This window comes from Rhinatrema bivittatum, chromosome 1, assembly GCF_901001135.1.
Source record: "Rhinatrema bivittatum chromosome 1, aRhiBiv1.1, whole genome shotgun sequence".
NCBI lineage: Eukaryota > Metazoa > Chordata > Amphibia > Gymnophiona > Rhinatrematidae > Rhinatrema > Rhinatrema bivittatum.
The window spans coordinates 50,652,020-50,678,580 of NC_042615.1; the positions used below are offsets into that span (position 1 = coordinate 50,652,020).

Below are 26,561 nucleotides of genomic sequence, written 5' to 3' on the forward strand. Positions count from 1 at the left end.
TACATAATAAAGCTCTGGAATTTGTTGCCAAAGGATGTGGTTAGTGTAGCTGGGTTCAGAAAATCAGAAACTGCTATTAATCAAGTTTACTTAGGGAATAGCCACTGCTATTAATTGCATCAGTAGCATGGGATCTTCTTAGTGTTTGGGTAATTGCCAGGTTCTTGTGGCCTGGTTTGGCCTCTGTTGGAAACAGGATGCTGGGCTTGATGGACCCTTGGTCTGACTCAGCATGGCAATTTCTTATGTTCTTATGATTTGAAATAATGAACGCAGAACATGAGAGGATGATGACCGGTAACTGATGAGAGCTAAAATTTAACACTAGTTCAGAATATTGTTCTGTGCTTGTGAGGCATCGCCAGAACTAAGAAGAGTCATGAGGTGAGGCTGGAGGAAGAGGGTAGCGTAAGAAAACTTTCCTCCACAGAAAAAGGGTGGCGGAAGCAAAAAATGGCATGGGGAGGACAAGAAACAGCGAACAAGGCCCTGCGGTATGTCTTGTCTGCCCAACCACGTGACCGCTCAGCTCTGTGATCCCGACCTCTTCCTGACAGATCTCCTGTGCTTGTCCCATGCTTTCCTGAATTCAGACGCTGTCCTTGTCACCACCACTTCCGCTGGGCATCTGTTCCATGCGTCCACCACAGGCATAGAGTTTTCTCCAGCAGAGGAGGGTAAAACCAGAAACAAAGCAGAGCCTGCGGTGTTGTGATAGGCAAAGGAAATGTGCCTGGCAGTCTTTTATCTGGCTTCATATTCTGTATTTTTTAATGGTGTTTATTTTTATAAAGCCTTTAAACAAAACAAAAAAAAAAAGCATCACATTTTCAGCAAGCAGTTGGCTTTTAAGAAGACATCCGCTTTGAAGTGCTTGAAAAGTAAAATATAAATTGCAAAAAAAAATGCACTGTTACTTTTACACCGGCAGCCCTTCCAGTCCATATGCCAACAGCAAAATGCAAGAAATAGGCATTAACAGTGCCCATATTTAATGGGCTTTTCAGGCCGGTGCAACTGTGTTTGCAGCTCCCTAGGTTACGGATTGCTTTGTTTTCTCTTCTGCATGGATCACGTGGTGACTAACTTTGCTGTCTTTTTTTTCCCCCGCTAGGTATAAACGACCAAGGACTGTACAGAGTTGTGGGGGTGAGTTCAAAGGTCCAGAGACTTCTCGGTTTGCTGATGGGTATGCCTCCATTTTATAATCCTTTTCTTAACCACGTTCTGATTTAAATCGAGCTTGATGCACTTTTGCTCCATTTCGTACTTGCTCATCCAAACGGCTGTTATCACCTGTAAACTAGATACTTGTGCCTTCTGCGCTACAGTAATTTCAGCAACCGTGGCCAAGTGGCGGTGGCTGTTTTACTATTTACAGTTATCGGAAATGAATTTTTGTTGACTAGGAAAATCAGGTGAAAAGGCCATGGCATTGGCTGATGACAATAAAAGTGATCGTTTGCTCATTTTCCTTCCTGCCTTTAGTCCAAGTAATCACTTTTTTTTCCCCCACCCAGAGAAGTTTTGGCACACTGGTAGCTTGCTCCCCACTACTGGAGCAGCCTTGCCTGCCCCCCCGTATGAAATAGTTCCAGATCGCTCATCCAAAATGCTGTGGCAGTACGTGCTGCTTGACGGCGCTAATGGGATTACGTTTCTTTCAAGTTATTTCTTTATGAAGTGCCTGAGTGTGTCATTTGACAGCAAGGGTCTTAATTCCTGGGGCTTCATTGGTATTCTGTGCGGCAGGTTTGCAGCTTGCACCAGGCTCCTCTCCAGATCCATGCATTCTCCATCTGTGCTGATAACACAGTGTTCTTTGGCAAGGCAGGCTAGAGGAAGCCAGCAAGTGAATGCATTTCATTACCCCCAGACGTTAGGGGAATGAGAAAGTGCTTTGATGTCGGCCGTGGCTGTCAGCTCCTTGCCACCTGTAGGAGGACATCTTTTTAGTTGTTATAGGTTTGCCTCTTCAGGTGCACCAGTAAGACTTGAGGCTTTGTGTCGCTACGGTGTGCTCTAATGATGTTGCTAAATATTAATATGTTGATGTTTCGCTTCAGTTAATCAATATTATTAGTGCCTCGAGGTATGTCGTTATTACATATAAATTAACTCTGTCCTAAAGCCTTTGTAGCCGAGCGTAATCCGTGATTACTAAGGGATAAAAGACACATTATGTAAGGTTAGTTGCTCATCTGTGTTTGAGCTAAAGACTTAAGTGGCTGCTCTTTTTACGGCCAAAACTCACAGGAAGAATTACCTGTCATTAGCCAGAGCTATTAGAATACAATGGGGAAAACAGCCAAGAAACTAAATGTATTTCCCAGCCTCACAGCTTGAGGCTAGATTTGCATTTGTAGCCATCAAGTAACCTCTCATTGCCAGAGGTTGAGGAGGGAATGGGAGGAGAGGCCTGGTAGTTTCTAGGTTGGCTTCATTTTTAAAAATCAGAAGTGCTTTGGACCTGTAGCAAGATTCAAATTTCAGAGATCAGAATTGTAGAAATAAAAGGCCAAACTTGCAAGTTTGTAGGTAGTTCCTTAATCGTCTAACTCAAGACATTTTCGTGTAGCTTGCAAGAACTATGTTCCCTTTATCTACTACAAAAAGTCATCGAAATCACCTGCTGGCAGTCAAAGGAGGGAAAAATTCAGTGGAAATCTGATATATCTGCTATGCTAATCTACATGTATGTGTTAATAAAGTGGCACGAAAAATACCTTTGCTCTTATCCTCTGTTTTTATGACCTCCATGTAGATTAATGCCATATTCTTTTATATTCAGGGACTTTCCTTGTATTTCAGTTTTCCATAAACACAGTCTTTGTGAAATCTGAAACCAAATTGTTGGAGTCTAGATGTCACCTGTGTCAATGGGGAATGCCGTGTTACGGAGCAAGAATGCTTATCTTTCTGGAAAATTACAAACAAAACTTGGAGACTGTTGTGAGAACGAGATGATAAAAAGAGAGGACTAACCTTGATGACAACCCCACCCTTGAGTCTTTATTTTCCCTTACTAAATAAACCAATATGGTTTTCAGAAAACGGAAGGGTAAAAGAACCAGTGTTCAGACACAAAGGAGCTGAGAAAGAGGAGCCACAGGGAAGAATAATATCTGGTACAACAGAGGCAGGGGGAGTGGTCAGGATGGCAAAGGCGCAAGTGGAAGAAACAGTAACCAACGAGGCAATGTGAGGTGACGAGACTTTCATTAGATATGGGAGGGCAAAGGTGGCAGGATTGAAACACTGAGAGGCAGAATGAGAAGTGGGTTGAGGGGAATAAGGAAAAAGCAGAAATACTAACAAAAAAAAAAATTAATGTTGGGGACTTCCTGAAGAAGGGATTGGAAATGGACCGTCAGTCGATCGTGGGAGTATGTATTGTAGTTGAGTAGATGCAGTAGAAGTGAGGGTTCATGTGGAACTAGAAGAACTTAAGGAGGGTACAGGTAGAACACCCTGCATAGTGGTAAAGTCTACATACACTTCTTATGTGCAGACTTTACTGCCACTTTCAAAGTGATTTTTATGTGCTTAAAATTGCTTTAGAAATGCCGTGAGAGTCTTCTAGTACGGGAGTGGGCAGACCTTTTTGTGCTGGGTCCACATGGCAAGTTCCCAGCCACAGCAGGAGCCAGGGGTGGGAGTTCCCCCTTGGAGCTCCTTGAGAGAGAAGAGAAAAGTGAGCGGAGGGTGACTGAGTGGAGTGTGTGTATGTGACAAGGTGGTCAAGGGGGTGCGTGAGAGACTAAGCAGAGTATCTCTGAGTGTATGCAGGAAGTACCTCTCACACCCTCTACCCAGCAATAGTATCCCCCAACCTCTCTTTGTTGTTTCCCCTTCCCATTGTGCTCAACATACCCCTCTCTCTGTTTTCCCCCATATCATCCTCGCCTTCCCTCCTCTCTCACAGTGCTACTGTCACTTTCCCTCTTCCCCAGCAAGTTAGCCCCCAGACTAGATCAGGTATAAAAAAAAAAAAATTCTCCCTCCCCTGGTCCGGCCGGAGGATTAACTTGCTTGGACTCTCTCCTCTCCTTCCCTCCCCCCAACCCTGTCCAACGATGCTGCTGTCTCTTTCCCCCTCTCTCAGCAAGTTAGTTCCCAGACTGGGCCAGGTAAAAAAAAAAAAAAAAAAAAATTCTAGCCTGGTTCAGCCTGAAGATTAACTTGCTGTGTCTGTCTCCTCCTGTTCCCTTAGATTTTGCAGCAACTGCTGCACACGCGCCACGGTGTGCAGCAAAACTGCATGCTGCCCCCAACCTTATAACCCACGGATTGTGAGCAGCGCTTGAGGAGGGAGCAGACCCACCCCAGACCACAAGATGTTTTCCCTTTGCAAACCCTCCCCCTCCCCTGGCAGCATTTCAGCTTATCTTCATGGCCAAGGTGGGGGAGGGAAGACGTCACCAGCGGCAGGCTTTCAGTATGGCTGCCACATCTGCTGCCTCTCATTGGCTTGCAGATAGTAGACACCAATTTAAAATTATTCGTCTCCTCTCTCCAGGCTGCCGTGCTGATGCTCTGAGGCCCTGCTTGGCCACATGCCTGAAATCATCACCAAAGGCCCGAAAGCTCGCGTTTCAAGGCATCATCGATAGCGACTCGGGCCTTCGACGATGACGTCGGGCACTTGAGCAGGCATGTCAAAGCATCAGCGGGCCACGCATAATGTTGCCATTTTAAGTAAACTAGAAATAAGGTAATGGGTTTGATGAAAGTCTTATAAGTCCCTCCAGTATTCTCAGGAAAATATTTCTTTCAAGTTATCTATCTCTGCTTTAAAACCATTATTCTTATATTAGTCAAACTTAGAGGCCAATATTCAGTAGACTGAAGTTAGCATGGGGCACATTTAAAACTAATCGGAGAAAGTTCTTTTTTACTCAACGCACAATTAAACTCTGGAATTTGTTGCCAGAGGATGTGGTTCGTGCAGTTAGTATAGCTGTGTTTAAAAAAGGATTGGATAAGTTCTTGGAGGAGAAGTCCATTACCTGCTATTAAGTTCACTTAGAGAATAGCCACTGCCATTAGCAATGGTTACATGGAATAGACTTAGTTTTTGGGTACTTGCCAGGTTCTTATGGCCTGGATTGGCCACTGTTGGAAACAGGATGCTGGGCTTGATGGACCCTTGGTCTGACCCAGTATGGCATTTTCTTATGTTCTTATGACTGTTTAGTGGCTGAGGTATCAGAGTAAAGGTAGCCAGATAACTTCTCCTGTATATTCAGTGGTATAAACGTCCCGCTGAATATACTTGCTTAAAGTTATCCGACTACATGTATATGTTTGAAAATAGCTGGTTAGGTTTTAAAGGTATCCGTCCTTCTTTGGCCGGATAAACTTCTACTTAATCGGCTTTCTTCAGAGATATCAGTGTAACAAAAAAACAAATGGGAAAAAAAAAACAAATGTGAGCCTTCATCACTGATCAATAAACTTTCCTGTGGAGCCCAGTGCTCCTCTACCCCAGACCTTGCCAATCCCTCCCCTCAGCCCCCCCTAGAAACCTTTGCCCAGTTTCAAAAGGAAGGTTGTGGTTGGTTCCCATCCCCATTCCTTCCCACAGTGGCACAAAAACGTGGGCTCACCCCCAGACTTCCTATCCCCCCCGATTGCCCAAATCCATCCCTGCCGGGAGTGAAGGTCTTAATCACCCTCTCTTAAACAGGTAAAAAAACCCCAATCAATCATGCAAGCAAAAGTGTCTGCAGAAAGTAGTATTGAACTTTACCCCATTCTTAAATTTCATTATTTCAGGCCTTTTGCCCGTGTTTACCTGTGTCGGCGTCTGGAAGAATCTTCCCAAGGCATTCTAACGTGGTGTGTTAAATAAGAAGAGGGTTTTTAAGCAGTAAACTGAGAAGATATGAGCTGTAAATCATACAGCAATCCAGGCTTCATTTTTACAAAGTGATTTTTATCACCAGAGAACTAATTAAAGTTATAATTTCATTTTTGTTTCATGGAATCAGCAGTAAAACTGATGGATTATCAACTCTTTTTTGCATTCCGTATTAGCTCTGTAATGTAGTACACTCAATAACTTAATGCTAGCAACTAGAAAAGGGCCAGAGATTCAAAAGCCCACCTGTGGCCCAGGTACTGCCATGGTGAGGGATTAAGTAGTTCACGATCTGGAATTGGGGTATAAATAACTTGGGGGTCTATCCATCCAAACAATTAGAGGCCTCTGGAGGGGAGAATCTTAAAACCCCATGAGTAATGACTAGCGTATCAGCAGAAAGTTTGCAAACAGGACAATAATCATCATGGCCTGAAAAGCGATATTCAGAATAAGCAGGAGGGAGAGTCACCATAGGTGGTCCCATCTACACCCTCCGCTTTCTCCACAAGTATTTGCTGGACTGCTGCTCTGTCATGGTATTGTATGTTGATGTAATCATTGGGGAATAATATTTTTAAATTGCTCAGTTATGTGCCATGTTTGTTTGTCATGTTTTGTTTTCAATCCATTGCATACATGTTGCTGATGCTCTTACCTGCTTCGAAGCGGTTTCATTGTATAATGCGGGCTATGCATATTTTAAACAAATAAGCACACACACACACACACAGACTTGTTCATGCATGTACATACTCAGCTTTTATTTACGTCCAACAGCTTTCGGGCCCAAATATATTTATTCTGGTTGAAGCTTTCGTAATACAATAGATCCCACCTAGAAAAAGGCTAAGGCAGCTGTTATGGTTGCATGACCGTCATATATTGCGGGACACTGCCTGCACTCATATATCCGCGTTTCAGAGCATCATAGGGTATCATCGTAGGTCATGTTTGTTCATTTTTGGATTTTTAAGTTGCAGATAAAAAAATAAAAAAACCCCAAACACTTATCTTTCAGAAGAGAGTCGTTTTGATGGTCTCTTCTATGAAGGCCCGACACTGTGGCAGTGTTTTGACTTTTCTGCGTCGGGGGGGGGCCACAAAGAGAAGCAATGTTAGCAAAATCATGCTTGGCTCTAAATGAAAAGCCTAGTACCAAGACCCATATACAGCACATAAAAACGGGCTCTTGCTGAAGTTACCTCATTCCTTCCCTTTTCCTCTGGTTCAGCTTACGATTGCAATGTAACCGCCCAGTTCATTTTGCTCGGGTGGTAGTTATTTATTCCTTGCATGGCACTCAATAAACGCTATAAAAAAAAACAAAAAACATTCCTTCTGGGCGGAGCAAACGCCGCCTTGAGGAAGGCGACGCAGTGAAAAGGAGAAATGGGTTTAACTTACAAAGTCTGCCGGCCTTGGAAAGGCAGAGGGAGTGTAATGTGTGCCGACAGCGAGCTGATAGAAGATGCTTTCCGACTTGGGTGTTTAAAATGAGGTTAAGTAATGGATTTAATGAGCGAGAGAATATTCTGTTACGGGGATAATTGGTTGGCACAGCCCTGGAACAGTTATTTGGTGGTGATAGAGGGCTGCACTTGTAATCAGGACGCCTAATTTGATTTATCAAAGGTCCTCTTAGGTTTGCCTGAGAAGCCCAGTAACAAGCGGATCCTGGACTGTCAGAAGTGATCAAAATGTAATCAGTATCAGTTACCATCGCTGCAGTTTATAGCACACTGCCCCCGCTTGCTGAAATCAAGAAATTTGGAACACTTTAAAGGAGACATTTACAAGACATCTCAAATAATTGGCTTTGTATTTAAGTGATTCTCTGCTTCACAAAAAGCCATCTTGTGTTCTTCTAGTTTTTAAAGGGCAGTGAGCAAACGGCTTTGTGTTTGGGATGAGTTTATCCAGTCGCATTTGTTGTTAGATTTGGGGAGGGTGGGGGGGGGGGGGGAATCTTATCCCATTCCAAAGCATCAGGAGGCCTGTAGTCCTATATTCAAATGGCGGGGGACAGGAGGGGTGTGGAGAAATCTAGAAGGAGCGGGGACAAAGAACTACAAATCCCAGAAGGCTTTTGTTGGTGATCTTTATTTATTTATTTATTTAACATTTTTCTATACCGACATTCGCACGAGACATCACATCGGTTTCCAGACAACAGCAAATTCAGCCAACAGGGCTTTACATTGTAACTGATATTATAACTAGGGGGGAGGGAAGGGGCAGGGTAGTAACTTGGAACTATATGAGTATGCTGGGAGCAGGGGGGGGAATAAGGGGTTTATTTACAAAAAGCAGGGGTTAAGTACATTCTATAAACATTCTATTGAGTACATTCGATATACAAGGTGCGAGAGTGGAGGGGAGGCTAGGTTGGGGGGGATGGGATGAGAGGTTGGGGGGGTGAGGAGGGGAGGGGGGTGGAGGGGGAAGAAAGTGTCTGGGTGTGAGGTTGTGTGGGTTAGGGGAGGGGTGAGGGGGGGGGGAGTGGAGCTGGGATGGCAGATTAAGAGTAGGCGTGTCCTTACTGGACAGGAAACCCAATCCACCTCTGTGGGTAGAATAAACCTCTCCTTCCTAGAAACTGGCTAACTCTTCAGACCCTCCTGACACTCTTGACAGGCCTTTTTCACCACAAATGAACTCAAAGCCTGGGATAAAGGATTCAGTCTTGGATTGGTGGTTTCCGATAGTGATAAATGTATTCAGTCACAATCAAGTATTTCAACAGCCTTCCTCGGAGAAAGTCATGTAAGCCACAAGGCACCTACTCTTTACTAGGGGCTGATTCTGACTTTCCCAGATTACTCACTCTCTTCAAACCTCGGTATATTAGGATTCGGGGGGGGGGGGAGCTATAACCTCCAGGGACCTGGGGGTTGTTTGCAATTTCCTTGGTGAGTGTCGAGAACAAAGCTGTGGATAAAGCTGGTGTTGAAAAATTACTGAAGAGGTGGTGCAGCCATGAAACATGGCACTTTTGTACAATTCTCATTCAGTCGGTCGAAGCAGCAAATCTGTGAGCCCTTGATTCAATCCTTAGGGGAACCCTCCCTTATTTATTCCTTATTGGCTAGAAAGTGAAGTTGCCCTGGCTTACGGTGAAATATAGGGACCTCTTCCCAGTGCTGGATCTTGAATCCTCCAATTTCTTCTCTCCTTTCTCAGGAATCTTGTGGGTAGCTATTGTGGTTAAACAGTGTATGGGTGCTTCTCCTTCTCATCCCATACTTTATCTCCCTGCATTGGATCCTTCGTTCTCCTCTTCCTTCCACATTTGCCAGGTGGGCAAAGGAATTGTTTGGGCACTGCAGAACCAGGTTGGCCAGGAAAACAACGTCCGTGAGCCCCCTCTGACTGGGCAGGAAGGGTGCAAAAAAACTTCCTTCCAATCTTGTGTATTTTATGTCTAATTGCTATAATAAACTTGTTTCGTTATATTGGTACAAAATCATTCATAAAGTTGATTTGCTTTAATAAAACGGTTCTTTTTAAATCCGCTAAGGATGCTTAACTGCAGAAATCACTAGAGGTGACTCATCAGCCACTGGGTGTGAACTGAAAAGTGCTCTTCACTTTCTAAGGCTCCTCAGTCAAGGCTTTGTGCCTTTACTCTGCAAAATTAAGAGCACTGAAAGGAGACGCCCCTTTCTTGGAATCCACTTAAAAATTCACACGGACACTTGGGGGTCTCTTGTTTCCATGCAAGCAGGAACAAACCAGCACCGTGGGTGCTGTGACATAAGTGGTACATTTCTCCTCGCTCCACTGCCCCGACTTAACTACTAGGCCACAGTCCTTTGAGAGCGATCCCTGTGAAGCCCTGCAGTTATAAAAACAGCCAGTAGCAAAGTAAAACATGTGAGTAGCACCACGGACTCCTGAAAATAGGGAAATATCTCTGACACAACCGAGCACGGTTCATTGGAGAAAACCAGTCCCTTAATTCTGAAGCTGAGATAAACGAGGAGGATTCCAGACGGGCAGATCTCTCGAGTTGCTATCCCTTTATTTCCCCTTGGTGGGGGGGGGGGGGGGGACGACATTGTGGTTAAGGTTTCATTCCTCCATGGACAAAAATTGTTCCTTTTCCTAGTCTCTGCCCTAGCGAGCAAACGCAAAGCAAGCAGACAGCAGTGTCTGAAGCAGGAATGTTTGGAATAAAACGGGCCCTTCCTCGCTATGGTGGTAACTTTTTTAAACAGGCGAGCGCACGTGCGTGCGTTTGTCGGCCCGCGCCCAGGGACTTGGCCATCTTCTAACAGCCTGACTGCACGCACGTGCGCGCGCCTGTTTTAAGTGGATGAGCGCGAATGCCACTTCTGCAGCACAAGTGGTGGTGGTGGGGGGTGGATTTTAATAGACAGGCACGCCCACGCCAACACCATCACCAGTTTTCCCAGTTAGTTCGCCCAGGTAAGGGATAGGACTTCCAGATCCCCCTAGTTTAATAGCCTCCCTTCTTCCCTGTCAGCCCCACACCTTTAAAACCCCACTGATCTGCCTTTTTGTTTTGCAACTTACACGTCATCCATAGCAGAAGTAAAGTTACGCAGTAGGGGGCTCCGGCACGCGCCTGTGTGCGTGGGTATTTATGTGCAAATTTCAGGTTAAACTCCAAGAACACCCAGGCAGTGCCGAGACCACGCCCAGAACCCCCCCCCCCCCCTTTTTTTTTTTTTGGGAACTTTTCATTTGTGCGTGTAGCCACGCGTACTCGGTCAGCTTTTTAAAATCCGCTTGGTGCGCGCCAACCCGACTTGTGCTCAGATCTCCCGGTTTTGGCACGTGCCGGTTTTGGGCTTTTAAAATTCACTTTTAAAAGTTTCACCCTTTATAGTGCTTAGATGTCCTCTTATGACATAACCAAGGCTTAAGGATATACATGCCATTTTGCACCATCTATTCCAACCCTTTGCTTTACAGGGGTGGAGGTTAAGTGGACGTTATGGTGATGGTCAAGCATGTGCCATACAGACCTGGGTCACACACACCTATTGTATGGTATATAAACAGGGTGCTCCACATGTTGCCTGCAAGGACCCTTGTACTGGAAAAGAGAGCCCAGGCCCATGCTTATTAACGTATGTAACTAATTGGCATTGCCCTGGAGACACGTCCTCGCTTCCAGAAGGGTTTCTGTGCTGCAGAAATCTTTGCCATGCTGCTTTATTGAATTTTTAAATCTTCTTGTGGTGGTGGGGGGGTGGGGTGAGAGTGGCTGTGGCCGCCGTGCTTCTTTCTCCATTTCCCATTTCCAGCTGGAGAATTTGCTGTGGCGCTAGGCTTCCCCTTTCTTCCTCCCCTCCCCCCCCCCTTTTTCATGTAGCCAGTAGGACCTTGCTAAAAGCCCTAAGGCAGGAGGGGAAGTTGTGGTTGTGACTTGGAGGAGTGAAAGCCCGGCATATGCCCTGAGGAAAGCTAGGTGCAGAGAAGCGAGTAGAAAGCCAGCGATCACCCAGGGTCCCTGGCATTGCACTGGGAAGTCACCTGAGCAGAGGCCTTACAGTCCTTATCTGCTCTTATTTCTTTTCTTCTATGGCTGCATTAGGAACTCTATTGAAAAGCGGATTCCCCTTAAAAGTATTTTTCTTCTAATTCCAAGAGACATGGAAGGGACGGATTCAGGTGGGTTATTTTAGCCAGAGGGATTACACTAAGCCTTGCTCACATATGAAGAAATCCAAACACCTGGTGTTGCAGCCTTAAAATGTCTCTTCTGTGACATAAATCACTTTATATAACTGAAGCCCTTGGGTTTGTCTGTGTGTGCATTTTCATATTGGCCTGGGCACGTCTTGTGTTTTGTATCATTTAAAATCCAATTCTGCTCTGTTAGTACAAATTACCATGAGTACCTCTGGGCAATTTTAGCTGCTTTCTTTCCTGTCATGACATTAGCTGCTCTCTGGCTTACTGTTGAGGCCATGATCTGAAAAGACCCAGCTCAAGTCGTTTTTAATTGAGGGATAAATCGGCTTTTGCCACTCTGCAGGCCTCTTTAATGATAACCCCCAAAAAATTCAACAGAGGTTGGCATATCAGAGAAAAGTTCAGTAAAGAATGCTGTTAAGCCAGTTCACGGAGATATTTTCCAGGGATGACCTACCAGTTTCCTTCTACTGTTGCCCTCTTTGTTGTCCTAAAACAATTTTGACAAGGGACTCCCAAGTATCTCCTGTACAGCGCTGTGATTTTCCCATTCCATCTCTATGGAGAAAGAACCTTGATGAATTAAGCCCTTAATGTTTTAGACCATAATGTCAAACACGCAGTTCTAGTCAACTGTAGGGCTGTTCTCTGGACATGTTGATAATAACCCAAGCTTTGCAGGGTTACAATCGCATGCCCTCTCCTTTAAAAGTGAATGCTAACTCTGACCTATTGGATACCATTTTTATTGGAAATATCTATCATGCCGCTGTGCTGGACTGTATTGAGTTAGCCAATACTGAACTGTTTTGAGCTACGGCTTCTTCCATACTGCTCTGCGTGTATACTTACTTTCTACCTGTTTCTGTGTGAGTTAAGCTGCTGGCTGCTTACAGCTCCATTTTACCCTGTTAATGAAAGCAGTGTTGCTTTAATGCTGTTGTAAAAAGGAAACCTCCCTTTCTTTTATGTAAACAAACTTCGTTGTGCCACAAATCTCTAAACCATCTTAACACCACAGTGTTTTCCAAAAATGTCTTTTAAAGTAATATAAACTTGCAGCTTGGGGTTTCAGGATAAGCGTTTAAGAAATGTAAATAAATAAAATGTTCCCTGGTACCTCTTTTTTTTTTTTTTTTTTTACAGCAAAATTAGTCTGTTGTATTTTGTTTCTTTTAGTTGATAATGCTGTTGTTTACTCAGCTAAAAAGAGGCTCGATGTCATTTGACTGAGATCCTCCAATCATATTTGCCTGTGCTCTCCTTCCCACCTATAGATGTCACCTGTGATGGCTCCTCCATCCCAGTCTCTGTCCATCCTTTACCCTTTCTCAAAGGCATGGCTGCACCGGGATCAACCTGAGAGAAGCTGGCAGGGGCTTGAGAACTGGGCACCCAAATTTAAGCTGGACACACTCATTTTTTTAAACTTTAATTTTGTTGCCAATCTCTGCCCCTCACTAGTGAAACTATGGCTTGGCTTGGATTCCCAATGTGAGATTTAGCTCACTTGAATATTAACAAATTTGAGTGCAAGAAAGTCATTACGTGGCCTGAACTGGAGTTGCCAAGGGGCCTGATTTCTGGAGAAAGACTTCTGGCTAGTTTGGGATTTTGAACTTGTATCTCAGCACATTATGTAGTATTTGGAGCCCTCTGTGTTCCACTGGAAATCAGTGCTGAATGTGCCAAAATTCCCCAGGAGGAGGTGCCAGAAACAGTCATGCGACGTGCCAAACTCAGGATCCTGAAGAGGCACAGTTTAAGTATCACTGTTTTAATCAGGTTTTACTTTTAAAAATAGCAAGCTGAGTTTTAACTGGTGAACAACGCAAATAGTATATAACATGGAAACACAGATAACATTTGGATGGGTTTTAAGATTATCGCTGTGTAAAATCCTGAACGGTTCCTCTGGTGGAAGGATACACCATCAGAGTCCAGGGGCCAGCAAAAGCAACATTTTGATGCTGAGAGGAAAGGTTAAGAAATTCTAAATTAATTCTAATATGCTGACTAGGGATGTGCATTCGTTTGCAACGAAATAGGAAATATAGACGATATTTCGTATTTCGTTGCGTTTTGAGGAGGCGACGAAACGAGAATAAAACCCATGAAATTTGGTGTGGTTTTCTTATCGTATTTCGGAGGGGGAGAAAAGGGTACATTAAAAAAACAAAACAAAACCTCAAACCCACCCCAACCCTTCAAATTTAATTAATTGCAACCCCTCAGCCTCCCAACCCCCCAAGACTTGCCCGACCCACCCCCCCCAAGACTTACCAAAAGTCCCTGGTAGTCCAGTGGGGTCCCAGGAGTGATCTCCCCCTCTCGGGCCGTCGGCTGCCACTAATCAAAATGGCGCCGATGGCCCTTTGCCCTTACCGTGTAACAGGGGCTATCGGTGTCATTGGTTGGCCCCTGTCACATGGTAGGAGCAATGGATGGCCTGCGCCATTTTAAGGGTTGGAGTGGGTTTGGGGTTTTGTTTTTTCTTTTACAACCCCCCCCCCCCCCCCCCCCGTTGTAATTCATTAAATCTGAAGGGTTGGGGTGGGTTTCGGAGGCAGACGAAATAAAATCGGCCTGAACCTCAGGAAAACGAAATTTCCTGCGGCGGGCCGATAATGAAGGCCAAACCGAAAGGTTCGGCCGAATCACATCTCTAATGCTGACACTCTCTCTTTTGAAGAGTAAGAAGCCCAAGATTTGTATTAAAATGAATGCAAAACGAGAAATACTAGGAAAGTCCTGCATTGAGGGAGGGATCCAGTAGCTAAGAGCTCTAAATAGAACCCACGTATATCTGCAACCCAGATCTGCAATCTGCAAATATGACTTTTATTGCTAGAAGCAAATCTTAAAATAAATAGACATAACAGATTTGTGTTTAATGGGTTGAGTTTGAAATTATTCAGACTCCTAACGGCTCTTACAACCTTCATAAAAAGCAGCATCTGGTGACATTAGTAATCTGGCTGCAAGTTTGCTCTCCCTCTTCTGAGATCATAGCTGATCTCGGCATCAAAGGATGCCCTAGTAATGTCTTGCAGGCTTATGGGATAAACAAGTTTAACTGTTGCTGATTGATGAAAGTTTATACTTAGATGCACTGTGTTTGAATGCCTGCCTTGATCTTTCACTCTCCATAGATACAAAAGAAGACATGGACCTGGAAGACTCGGTAGAGTGGGAAGTGAAGACCATTACTAGTGTTTTGAAGCAGTATTTGAGGTGAGCACCCTCAACCTTATGCGTTATTCTTAATGCACCTATAGAGAATGATCTTGGAGACCTGTTCCACCCCCCTTTTATTTCTTTCTAAATTATTTTGGGTGCGTTCCTATATTTTTATTGAATTCACAAGAATATTTCATATACGGTTTGTACAAAACATTTAAATCATATGGGGGGATGTTATCACCATATTGTACAGCACGCATTATCTTTACTGCATCATTTTTGTATCAGGAACCACCATACATCAGACCTTTTGATGCAGTCGAGCCCTCCCAGAATAAACTATGAGCTATAAAAAAAAAAAAAAAAAAGTTTTACCCCAGAACAAATACTTAGCCCACGAGTTCCTTTCAGAAAACCTGTAAGAGCATCTGCTATTCAATCTTCTCACCTTACTTGCTCCCAATAGATCTAAAAACAGGAATCTACCTATGTATTGGAAGATTCCTTAAGAAAACTAATCTCCTTCCATTACTCTTCCACGCAGTCACTTTCCAGTCTGATAATCTCACTTATTCTAGACATATTTCTGGCTTTTACCTTTGCTTTCGTTTCATCCTATTCACTCATTTCATTTCATCCTATTCACTCATTTTAACTAGCATAGTACATGTATCAACCATTTCCAATAACTACATCCCTGAATCAGTTTCACGTTAATAACCATCCTATGAACAGCTATTGCAAACTTTATACTTAGCCTGTACCACCCTCTCAGATCCCAGCATTTTGGTATGTCTCAGTATCTAACTTACTACTACATTGAATTTATCTCCAAGTAACATTATAAATATTTCATTATCTAACTTTCAAGAATCTTCTAGATTAAAACTGCAAACTCCCCAGTGCTATCCCTTTATTACTTTTAAGACTCGTGTATGCATTTTTACAACCCCTAAAATGCAGAATATAATTCTATATACAATCTCTTCTACATCCTGCACTTTTAAGTCCTCTCCTACACATTCTCAAATGAAGCCAGGGTCATTAATTAAGCTCAGTACATCATATTTAAAGTCAAGAGACGTGTTTCTAATAGTTGTACACGATGTTGCTATTCCATATGTTTGCTGCATTTCCAAGGAATTCTCTGGAAGCCTTTGCACTGTGCAATTACACCAACCTGGTCTTTTTTCCAGTTTACATAGTAGTTCTCAATCCCTATTACAGATTTAACGTCATGAATTCATACATCGGGGTAGATTTTTAAACAGCGCGATTTGGCCTACTTTTGCTTGCTCATCAGACTCAAGCAAAAGTACGCTGGATTTTAGCAGATACGCGCGGAGCCGCGCGTATCTGCTAAAAACCTGGATCGGCGAGCGCAAGGCTATCGATTTTGTATAGCCGGCGTGCGCCGAGCCGCGCAGCCTACCCCCATTCCCTCCAAGGCCGCTCCGAAATCGGAGCGGCCTTGGAGGGAATCCTCTAACGCCCTCCCCTCACCTTCCCCTCCCTTCCTCTACCTAACCCACCCGCCCGGCCCTGTCTACACCCCCCCCTTACTTTTCTCCGGGGATTTACGCCTCCCGGAGGGAGACGTAAATCCCCGCGCGCGAGCGGGCCTCCTGCGCGCCGGGCCGCGACCTGGGGGCAGGTACGGAGGGCGCGGCCACGCCCCCGGACCGCCCCGGGCCGTAGCCACGCCCCCGTACCCGCCCCCAAAACGCTGCCGACACGCCCCCGACACGCCCCCCCTCCGAAAACCCCAGGACTTACGCGAGTCTCGGGGTCTGCGCGCGCCGGTAGGCCTCTTTGAATGTAGGCATACCGGCGCGCAGGGCCCTGCTCGCCTAAATCCGCCCGGTTTTGGGCGGATTTAGGCGAGCAGGGCTCTGAAAATCCGCCCCATCATGTCATCAGTTCTTCTGAGGGCTCCTAGATCACATAGGACTTCTTGGATCTCTGTAGAATTCTCAGATTATTTCCTTTTATTTGTGTAAAATGCCAAGCTTCCATAATGGCTTATCCCATTTTAAGATGGTTAATTGAAAGTCCATGCACGTGCTCTCACGCACCTTATAATGCAAAAACATACTCCCGTAGACTGCCCGTGTTCTCATATCTTCAGCTCCATATTTTCTATGAAAGCCAAAGGTGTGGTCAAAACTCTTAAATTCACATTTAAAATTAAATGATGTATCAGAGTATATTTACAAGATTTCCATAATAGACCTCAATTACTGCAATGCATGCTCCTCATGGCCATTACATTACACAAGAGATCTCTGGAAGATTTTACAAACTGCATAGAGTCGCTACAGAACTCAGTTTTGTTGTTATGATAGGTTCTTTTGCACCATTGGACTTCACAGTAGCCCTAACAAATCTTCCTGCAGATCAGAAATTCTCAAACCTCACATGAGCTGACTCAGAATGATTCTCCCTAAATCTCTCAGGTATTTACAGATTTTCTATAGTCAGTTGTAATCCAGATGGTTCTCAAACCTGAACCTGTATATACAGACTCTGGGTTGCAGTTATAGTGAGAGGATTTCCAATAGTTTAGGATAGTTTTTCTAGGGAGAAAGGTTCATGACATCTCTTAGCTAGGACGACAGAGTATAAGCTTCTTTCTCCTGTTGTCCATTTGTTGTCTCCTTTTGCATATATGAATCACTGGATCTCCATTTTGTTTTCTGAAAAAGTATCAAATGTAACACTGAGGTTCTTCAGGATCCTTAAGGGTTTTGCTTCTATCTTTCACAGTAACTCTCATCCCAAGCCCAAACTTTTGTTTTCATAGTTCTTTGTTGCTCTGGCATTGCTTTAAACTTCTTTCTTTTGTGTACTGTGATTTTATATCCATGATAATAAAAACGTTCTTTCTTTTCCACAGTACAGGGCCTTGTGTCTTGAAATCTTGTCTGGATTTCCAGTAGTTTAGGGTAGTTTTTCTAGGTAGAAAGGTTCATGCCATCTTTGATTTTCTAATACCATGCCCTCACTCGCATGATTCTCCTTCCTTCCCTCTGCATTCCCCCCCACCTCCTAAAACCACCCTGCCTGCCCACCTGATTCTCTGACTCTCAAATCCTTCTCACTGCCCAATCTTCTCTCACCCCTTATCTCTCAAATGCTCCTGCCTGATCCTCTCTCATCCCCAATCTTCTCTTAAACACTCCCTCCTTTTTCTCAATCCCCTCTTGATCTTCTCTCTCTCTCTGCCTCTTTCCTTTCACATAAGAAATGCCATGCTGGGTCAGATTTTCAAAAGTGGCCAATCCAGGTCATGAGTACCTGACAGGAGGAAGCCGAAACAGTAAATAGATCCCATGCTGCTATTGCACAGGGATAAGTAGTGGCTATTCCCAGTGTCTACTTGGTTAATAGTTTATTAATTTGTCTAAACCTTTTTTAAATCTCGTTATGGTAACTGCCTTAACCACATTCTCTGGCAATGAATTCCAGATCTTAATTGTGCAATGAGTGAAAAATAATTCTCTCTGATTTGATTCTAATGTGCTGCTTACTAACTTCATGGAGTGTCCCCTAGTCTTTGTATTTTTTTGAAAGAATAAATAAGCTATTTACATTTACCTGTTCTATTCCATTCATGATTTTATAGACTTCTGTCATATCCCCCCTCAATACACACATACATAGGGGATCCAATAATATTGATCTGTACATTTTTTAATACATCAATTGATCAATATACATATTTTCAAAACATATTTATAAAAATATTTCAAACATGTATTAATAATATTACATACACATTAAATTCACAAATATTTACATAATTACATCATTAATACATAAGCATATGTGCAACCTTATAGACATTATCACCCCATCATAGCACCCATAAACTAGCAGCATTACCACCCCACCATAGCAGCATTAACTTAAAAACCCCCTCCAAAACTCATACATACATCGCACACACACTCCCCACCCTCTAAAAACCAGCCTCTAAAACCACCCAACCTAATGAACTTAGAGCTATCTTTTATCCCAGTATGCTCCACCACTTAATCAAACACCTTCTGAAAATCCCTGTTTCACCGCAGGGATCCTTGTTAGGATGTGGTGGATTGCCCCCATATGGAATTAATATGTAGCGGAGCATACCCTAATAAAGATAGCCTTTACCAAAATAATTTTGGGGATTTTAGAGGTGTGAGGGATGTTTGAGTGCTCCTATACTAAATTAATTTGTGGTGGAGCATACTGGGATAAAAGATAGCTCTAAGTTCATTAGGTTGGGTGGTTTTAGAGGCTGGTTTTTAGTGGGTGGGGAGTGTGTGTGTGATGTATGTATGAGCTTTGGAGGGGGTTTTTAAGTTAATGCTGCTATGGTGGGGTGGTAATGCTGCTAGTTTATGGGTGCTATGATGGGGTGATAATGTCTATAAGGTTGCACATATGCTTATGTATTAATGATGTAATTATGAAAATATTTGTGAATTTAATGTGTATGTAATATTATTAATACATGTTTGAAATATTTTGATAAATATGTTTTGAAAATATGTTTATTGATCAATTTATGTATTAAAAAATGTACATATCAATATTATTGGATCCCTTATGTATGTGTGTATTGTGTAAAGAGTAGGGGGTCTATATTATCTCTTTTTTGTGATTACCATATCCCCCCTCAGCCATCTCTTCTCCAAGATGAACAGCCCTAACCTCTTTAGCCTTTCTTCATAGGGGAACTGTTCCATTCCCTTTATCATTTTGGTCACCTTTCTCTGTACCTTTTCCAATGCAGCTATATCTTTTTTGAGATGTGGTGACCAGAACGGCACACAGTACTCCAGGTACAGCCTCACCATTGAATGATACAGAGGCATTATGACATTCTCCATTTTAATTTTCATTCCTTTCCTAATAATTCCTAACATTCTGTTTGCTTTTTGGACTGCTGCTGCCAACTGATCCATTCTAAGGAATTCTCTCTGTCATCTACCCATCCTCTAACTAACAAACTCCTCTACTCCTTCGACAGGCAGCAGGAGAACAGTGTTTACTTGTATCTGTCTGCTCCATTTGCTGGCTTCACTTTGCAGTTTGAATGTGTGGTTGCTGGCAGGGCCTGTGACATAGCATAGACCCTATCTGTTGAAATTTCAAAGTGAAGCCAGCTGGTGGAGACGTCAGATGCAGGCGAACATTGCTTTCCACCTGCTGGCTAAAAGGGAATTGACAAGAGAATCCTATGGGGAGCAAAGGGGAGGACCAAGGATTGCGCAGGAGGGGATAGGGAGTCAAAACGGGGGTGGAGGCATTGCCTCCGCTTCCTTAATTTTTTTTCCACTGGTGAGTGAGCGGTTCAGATGCTTGGATATTGCACGTTTAGCTGCTTGTGCTGTTCCTTCTGCCCCAGAATGGCATTCTGGTACTTTCCATCACCATGGAGGGGAAAGAAGCTTTGCAAAATGGGGACGTGCTGCCCACTCTCCACCAGTACCACAGTGGAAGCTGCAGGTAAGGCGTTCTGGGGCATTCCACCAGAGGAAGACCGGTTGAGGGTATCTTGAGATGGGAAGCACCATTGGACTTGAATATTTTTTGTATCTGGTGTTACAATGAAGCATGCTGTGTGCTCTTTCACTCCTAAAGATCTTCATAAAAGTGAATTTCCAGTAGCTTTTGGGGAAACGGATGGAGAATTATTGGATAAGCACCACAGGACTTTTTGGGAACTGGACAGAACATTGGAGTAGTACCGCTGGACCTTTATTTATATTAAAAAAATAAAAACAGGAAGGAATTAGAGTATCATTGAATGAGTACCTATGGGTTTTATCTGCATTTAAAAATAAAAAATAATTTAAGCAAGAAAGACCAATGATTATAACAATATCATGCCCTTAGAACTGGGATTTAAGTCCATACTTGTGCTTTATGGCAGTGTTTTTTTTAAAAAAATTGATGGGTAGATTTTTTTCATTGTTTACAGAACAATAGGATATGCCATGCTGGGTCAGACCAAAGACCATTGAGCCCAGCATCGTGTCTGACGGGGACCTATTCAGGTCACAAGTACTCAGAAGAGCCCAAAGAGTGTAAACATTTCTCATTGCTCACTCTCAGGGATAAGCTGTGGCTTTCCCAAGTCTACCTGGCTAATAAGGATTTATGAACTTTTTCTCCAGGAAATTGTCCAGACCCCTTTTAAACCCTGCTGTGCTCGATGCCTTCACCACATCCTCCAGCAATAAATTCCTTTAGCTTGATTGCGAGTTGAGTGAAAAATACTTTGATTTGTTTTAATCTACTTAGTTTCCTGGTGTGACTCCTAGTCTTAGTACTGTTAGAAAGGGTAAATAACCATTTCATAGTTACCTGTTCCACCCCACTCATGATTTTATAAACCTCTGTCATATCCCTCTGTTGCCTCTTCCGGAAGCTGAAGGGCTCTAACCTGTTTGTCCTTCTTTCATAAGGAAGCCATTCCATTATTTATTTATTTTTTTGTTGCCCTTCTCTGCACCTTTTCTACTTCTAATATGTCTTTTTTGAGATGGGGTGAACAGAACTGCACACGGGGATGGTAACTTTGAAAACAGTCACTCAGGCGCACATGTACGCCTGCTTGCCGACTCGTGTCCAGAGACGCAATCATTTTATAACATACACGTATATATGTGTGCATGTTGTAAAATAGCCTGGACGCACGTACGTGTGCACAATTTTAAAAGGATGTAGGCGTATGCGCGCAAATGCCGCCATCTACCGCATAAGTGGGGGAATTTTATAAGGGATGCGCACCAGTGCCATAGCCAGTTTTCCCAGTTCGTTTCCAGTTCGCCCAGTTTAGGGATAGGACTTCCAAATCCCCCTAATTTATTAGCCTCCCTTTCACCCTGGTAGCCCCAACCCTTAAAATCCCACTGACTGGCCTAGATATTTTTGTTGTTTTACTTACACGCCATCCATAGCAGTTGTAAAGTGACGTGGCAGATGACCCGGCGCGCGCCTGTGTGCGTAAGTATTTACGCACACGTCTCTTGGCCTTTCTCCGACACGCCCACACCCCACCCAAACCAAGCCCACTGAATTGAGGATTTCAACCATGTTTGCAAGATCCTTTCCTGGCTGGTGATTTGTAATACAAAACTCAACGTTGGGATTATTGTTTTCCTACATATCACTTCCCCCATTTGCTTCCCTTTCCAGATCATTTATGGATATGTTAAACAGCACCGGTTCCAGTATAGCTCCCTGAGGCACTCAACTGTTCACTTTTCTCCATTTGGAAAACTGACCATTTAGTCCTGTTCTCATAAGAACATAAGGATTGTCATGCTGGGTCAGACCAAGGTCCGACAAGCCCAAGCATTCTGTCTCTGACAGTGGGCAGTCCAAGTCCCGTCAGATCCCTAATAGTTTGATCTGTTTCTTATAATTTGCTCCCAGGGATAAGCGCTGGCTTTCCTGGTTAATAACTGGTTATGGGCTATTCCTTCAGGAACTTGTCTAATCCTCTTTTGAAGCCCGTTATGTTAGTCGCCTTGGCCACGTCCTCTCAGATTCCATAGCTTGATTGTTCGCTGAGTGAAAAAGTGCTTCCTACAATTTGTTTTAAATTTGCCGCTTGATAGTTTCATGGAGCATCTCCTAGTCCTAGTGTTGTTTGAAAAAGTAAATAACTCTTCACTATTTACCCATTCCACCCTTCTCGTGATTTTTTTTTTTTTTTTTTTTATTATTTATTTATAAAATTTTTGACCGACAAATCAGGTACACAATTTTAGGAAAAATACAAGTGATTTTGCAGCATCAGCATATCAATTTGACCATACATTGGCACAAATAAGGAGAAAAAATTAATACATAAAAAAAATTTACTGCCTACTCTGCCTAATTACTATGTAATATTAATGAAAAGAGAGACAATTCCTAATGAGCAAATCAAAGAAAATCACATACACTTATTCTATTGGAAATAAATAGGACCAGAGATAATGGTGTCACCTATCTTTACTTATACCGTAATCAAGATAACTTCTAATTGAGTTCACATAGGTCTGGAGTCCAAAAAAATACGTAATTGATCAGGTTCAAAGTATACATTTTTAACACCTTGTCTATTCACTACGCATTGGCAAGGGAACTTAAGACTAAACTTAGCTCCCATACCTACTACTTCGTCTCTCATCAAAAGAAACTTTTTTCTCCGTTCCTGGGTGGAACGTGTGATATCTGGAAAAATCCATATGGATTGACCCATAAAGAGTGATTTCCTATTGCGGAAAAAAGCTTTTAATATCATTTCTCTATCCTGAGCAAATACACACTGTATAAACAAAGTTCCTCTCTTGTTTATCTTTAATTCCATTGAAGTTTCAAGAAATTGAGTTAAATCTAGCTCTAATTCAGGTTCATTTTCATTGGGTATTGTTATAGGGGTAACCTTAGTCATATAGATTTTAGCTAGTGTAGGCATCAATTCCTTAGGAATTCTTAAGACTTCCATTAAATATTTTTTAAACATTTCTAGAGGAGCTATTTTATCATAACATGGAAAATTAAGAATACGAAGATTTAAGTATCTAATGGAATTTTCTATATTTTCCAATTTTCTCTGATTACTGGTATCTGATTTTATCAGTTGTAACTGAGTATTCTGCATAATGTTAACTTTCTGATCTAATTTTGCTATGTTTTCCGTATTTAAGGAAATATTTGATTCCATAGGCTGATTTTTCCCCACCAAATTAGAGGTAACATCAACCAAAGAGGAAACAGATTTTTCTAAGACCATTATTGCAGTCCATATGGAGTCCATTGTGACCGAAGTAGGCCTTGGAATAGCAGGGCGTAACAGTTTGTGCTCCAGTCCTTGGCTCTCAATATGGTTTCTTAATTCCCCCGGTGTTATTTCTTTCTCTCTAGGAGTAGAGGCTTTTACCAAGAGGGGAGTTGTTAAAACTTCCCCCTGCATCAAGCCCTCCGAAAATCCCACTGCTCCGGATTCCGGGAACAACAATTCTGAGGGAAAGGGGGGGGTAGACGGAGCTCCGGGACTCAAGGTGACCTGTGTGTCCGGCGAGCAGTCCAGTTGCTCTTCTGGATTGGTCGCCAAGGACTGCCGCGGAGTCATAGTAGCACCAACCGGAAGCATGAACCCCTCAATCTTCAATTGTGACATATCTGAGGTAGGGATTCCGGATTCCAGCTCCCTAATCCTCGCTTTTCTTTTTGAATGCGGCATAGGTACTTTATGAGGATTTGGGGGACTTCTTCCTATATCTCTGGAACCATTTAACTTGTAAATATAGGAATTGCCTAACGGGGGTAATAGAGAGTAGGAGAGAGATTTTAGGTATTCAAAAAATCTTTTTACTTACAAAATCTAAGAATGCTGAGGGAAACGGGTGGATTCAATCCTATTCCAGAACTAAGCCGCGCGCGCCCCTTTGGCGCGCGCGGCTTCGGCAGCGCGCCGGTGGCAGCTGCGCGCCGCAGGAAGGGGCGGTTTTATAGCCTACCGTCCCTTTCAGATGACGTCAGCGGCAGACTCCGGTCAGGCAGGTCAGGACCTCTCCCTCCGTTAGCTGGAACACAGGTGCCGTGCAGTACAAATGTCCTCGGGTGCTCTCTCCTCTTTCTCTCCCCCAAGTTCACTCGCAGGAAGGGGCGGTTTTATAGCCTACCGTCCCCTTCAGATGACGTCAGCGGCAGACTCCGGTCAGGCAGGTCAGGACCTCTCCCTCCGTTAGCTGGAACACAGGTGCCGTGCAGTACAAATGTCCTCGGGTGCTCTCTCCTCTTTCTCTCCCCCAAGTTCACTCGCAGGAAGGGGCGGTTTTATAGCCTACCGTCCCCTTCAGATGACGTCAGCGGCAGACTCCGGTCAGGCAGGTCAGGACCTCTCCCTCCGTTAGCTGGAACACAGGTGCCGTGCAGTACAAATGTCCTCGGGTGCTCTCTCCTCTTTCTCTCCCCCCTCGTGATTTTATAAATTTGTCATATTCCCTCTGTCATCTTTTTTCCAGGCTAAGAAGTTTAGCTGTTTAGCCTTTCCATCCCCTTTATCGTTTTTCTTGACTTTTTCTGTATCCTTTACATGTCCATTTTGCCTTTTTTCAGATGGGGCAACCAGTACTGCACAAAGTACTCAAGGTGTGATCTATTTCCTGCCTTTTAACCAATTACGAATCCACAATAAGACATTGCCTTCTATCCCATGACTTTTTAGTTTTCATAGGAATATCTTATGAGAGACTTAATCAAACACCTTCTGAAAATCCAGATATACTATATCAACTGGTTCACGCATATCTATATTTCGATAAGTTTCAATGGAGCATCACACTCCATTCTTTCTGGAATTCTCCAAATTCTAAAATTCTCTCCAACCCTTATTATTTACATCTTCAAAGTCCCTTTTCATTTTCTCTTTTGAAACAAGTATTTTGGCTCCATGGCTTCTTAAAGATTATTTTGTATAAAAGGTATGTTAATAGTACATTAGCACTTATGCAAATCCGTTCTTAGTCCAAACATTTTATAGGAAGGAAATACTCTGCTTTGACATCTTATTGAAAATGTCTTCTTTTTTATTCTGTTTTAATATTTTATAGTTTAATGGTTTGTAAATTGCTTTTCACATCCTTTTTTTTTTTTTTTAACATCAGAACCACCACTCTGCTTCAGACCAAAGATCCTTCAAGCCCAGTATCCTGTTTCCAGCAGTGGCCAGTCCAATTCACAAATTCCTGGCAGGATCTAAAGTAGTAGATAGATCCCATGCTACTTATACCCATGGATAAGCAGTGGCTTTCCTTAAGTCTACCTGATTAATAATGGTTTATGGACTTATGCTCCAGGAATGTTTCCAAAACATTTTTAAACCCAGCTACGCTGCCTTTCCCACATCCTCTGGTGTTATGATATTCTCAGTTTTATTCTCCATTCATTTCCTAATAATACCTAACATTGTTTGCTTTTCTGGTTGGCGCTTCACACTGAGCTGAGGATTTCAACGTATTGTCCGCAGTGACCCCTAGATCCTTTTCCTGTGTGGTGACACCTAATGTAGAACCTATTTGTTTTATTTAACATAACTGCTTCGCTGATATAAAAATCGCCTGTGTTTAGATTATTTTTCCCTATGTACATCACTTAGCACTTGTCCATATTCAATTTCATCTGTCATTTAGATGCCTAGTCTCCTGATCTTGCTTTAAGGTAGACCAGACTTCACCGTGGTTGGGATATTTTCTCTGAAATGATGCAGACAGTTGACAGATAGCTGGAAACCCTTTAGTATAATTTCACTCGTGAGCACTATTGTGGTTCCAAAGACATGTCTGTCTCTGTTTGAGGAATATAGCATTTTCAAGTCCACTGTCACAGTAAATGCAATATATTTTCTGAGCTCGAAGAGTAAGGGTAGCAACCAAATTACCCGAGGCACATCAGTTCTCATTTCAAAGCATCAGGGAGGAAACTTCACTGATTATGCAGGAGTTCATCGGGGTCTAGAGTCCAATAGAAAAGAATTGTCTATGCTGCATATTCTTGGGGGTATGACTGTAGGTCGGATGACTTCTCTGATCAGGAGGGCTCTATAGGACTCCCTCCAAATCCTCTCTACCACAGGAAAGGAGAAAGTCTCCTCCCAAGGCCCTCTCCTTTGCCAAGTTTATGAAGAGATTAATGGAGGCAATTTCATTTGAGTTGCAGGAGGAAGAGTCCAGGACCAAGATGTTTGACATTCTCCAAGGATATTGTCGCAGTGCCCATACATGAGATCTTTCATGAGACCCAGAGGAAAATGTGGGCATTCCCCCTCTATAGCTTTTGGGAATAAGGACACGTGCACAGT

The 26,561-nt window shown here is 43.1% G+C and overlaps 1 protein-coding gene across 5 annotated transcripts in view; it reads left to right on the plus strand.

Moving 5' to 3' along the window:
• ARHGAP10 (Rho GTPase activating protein 10) overlaps positions 1-26,561 on the plus strand; it is a 626,731-nt gene that overhangs the window by 358,686 nt on the left and 241,484 nt on the right. For all 5 annotated transcript variants that reach the window (XR_003857144.1, XM_029604362.1, XM_029604453.1 and 2 more), the window contains 2 exons: positions 1,115-1,189; positions 14,683-14,764. Coding sequence is in view for 4 of the 5 variants with exons in the window: in XM_029604362.1 (XP_029460222.1) it covers positions 1,115-1,189; positions 14,683-14,764 (157 nt within the window). In the remaining variant the exon portion in view is untranslated. The remainder of the gene's footprint in view (positions 1-1,114; positions 1,190-14,682; positions 14,765-26,561) is intronic.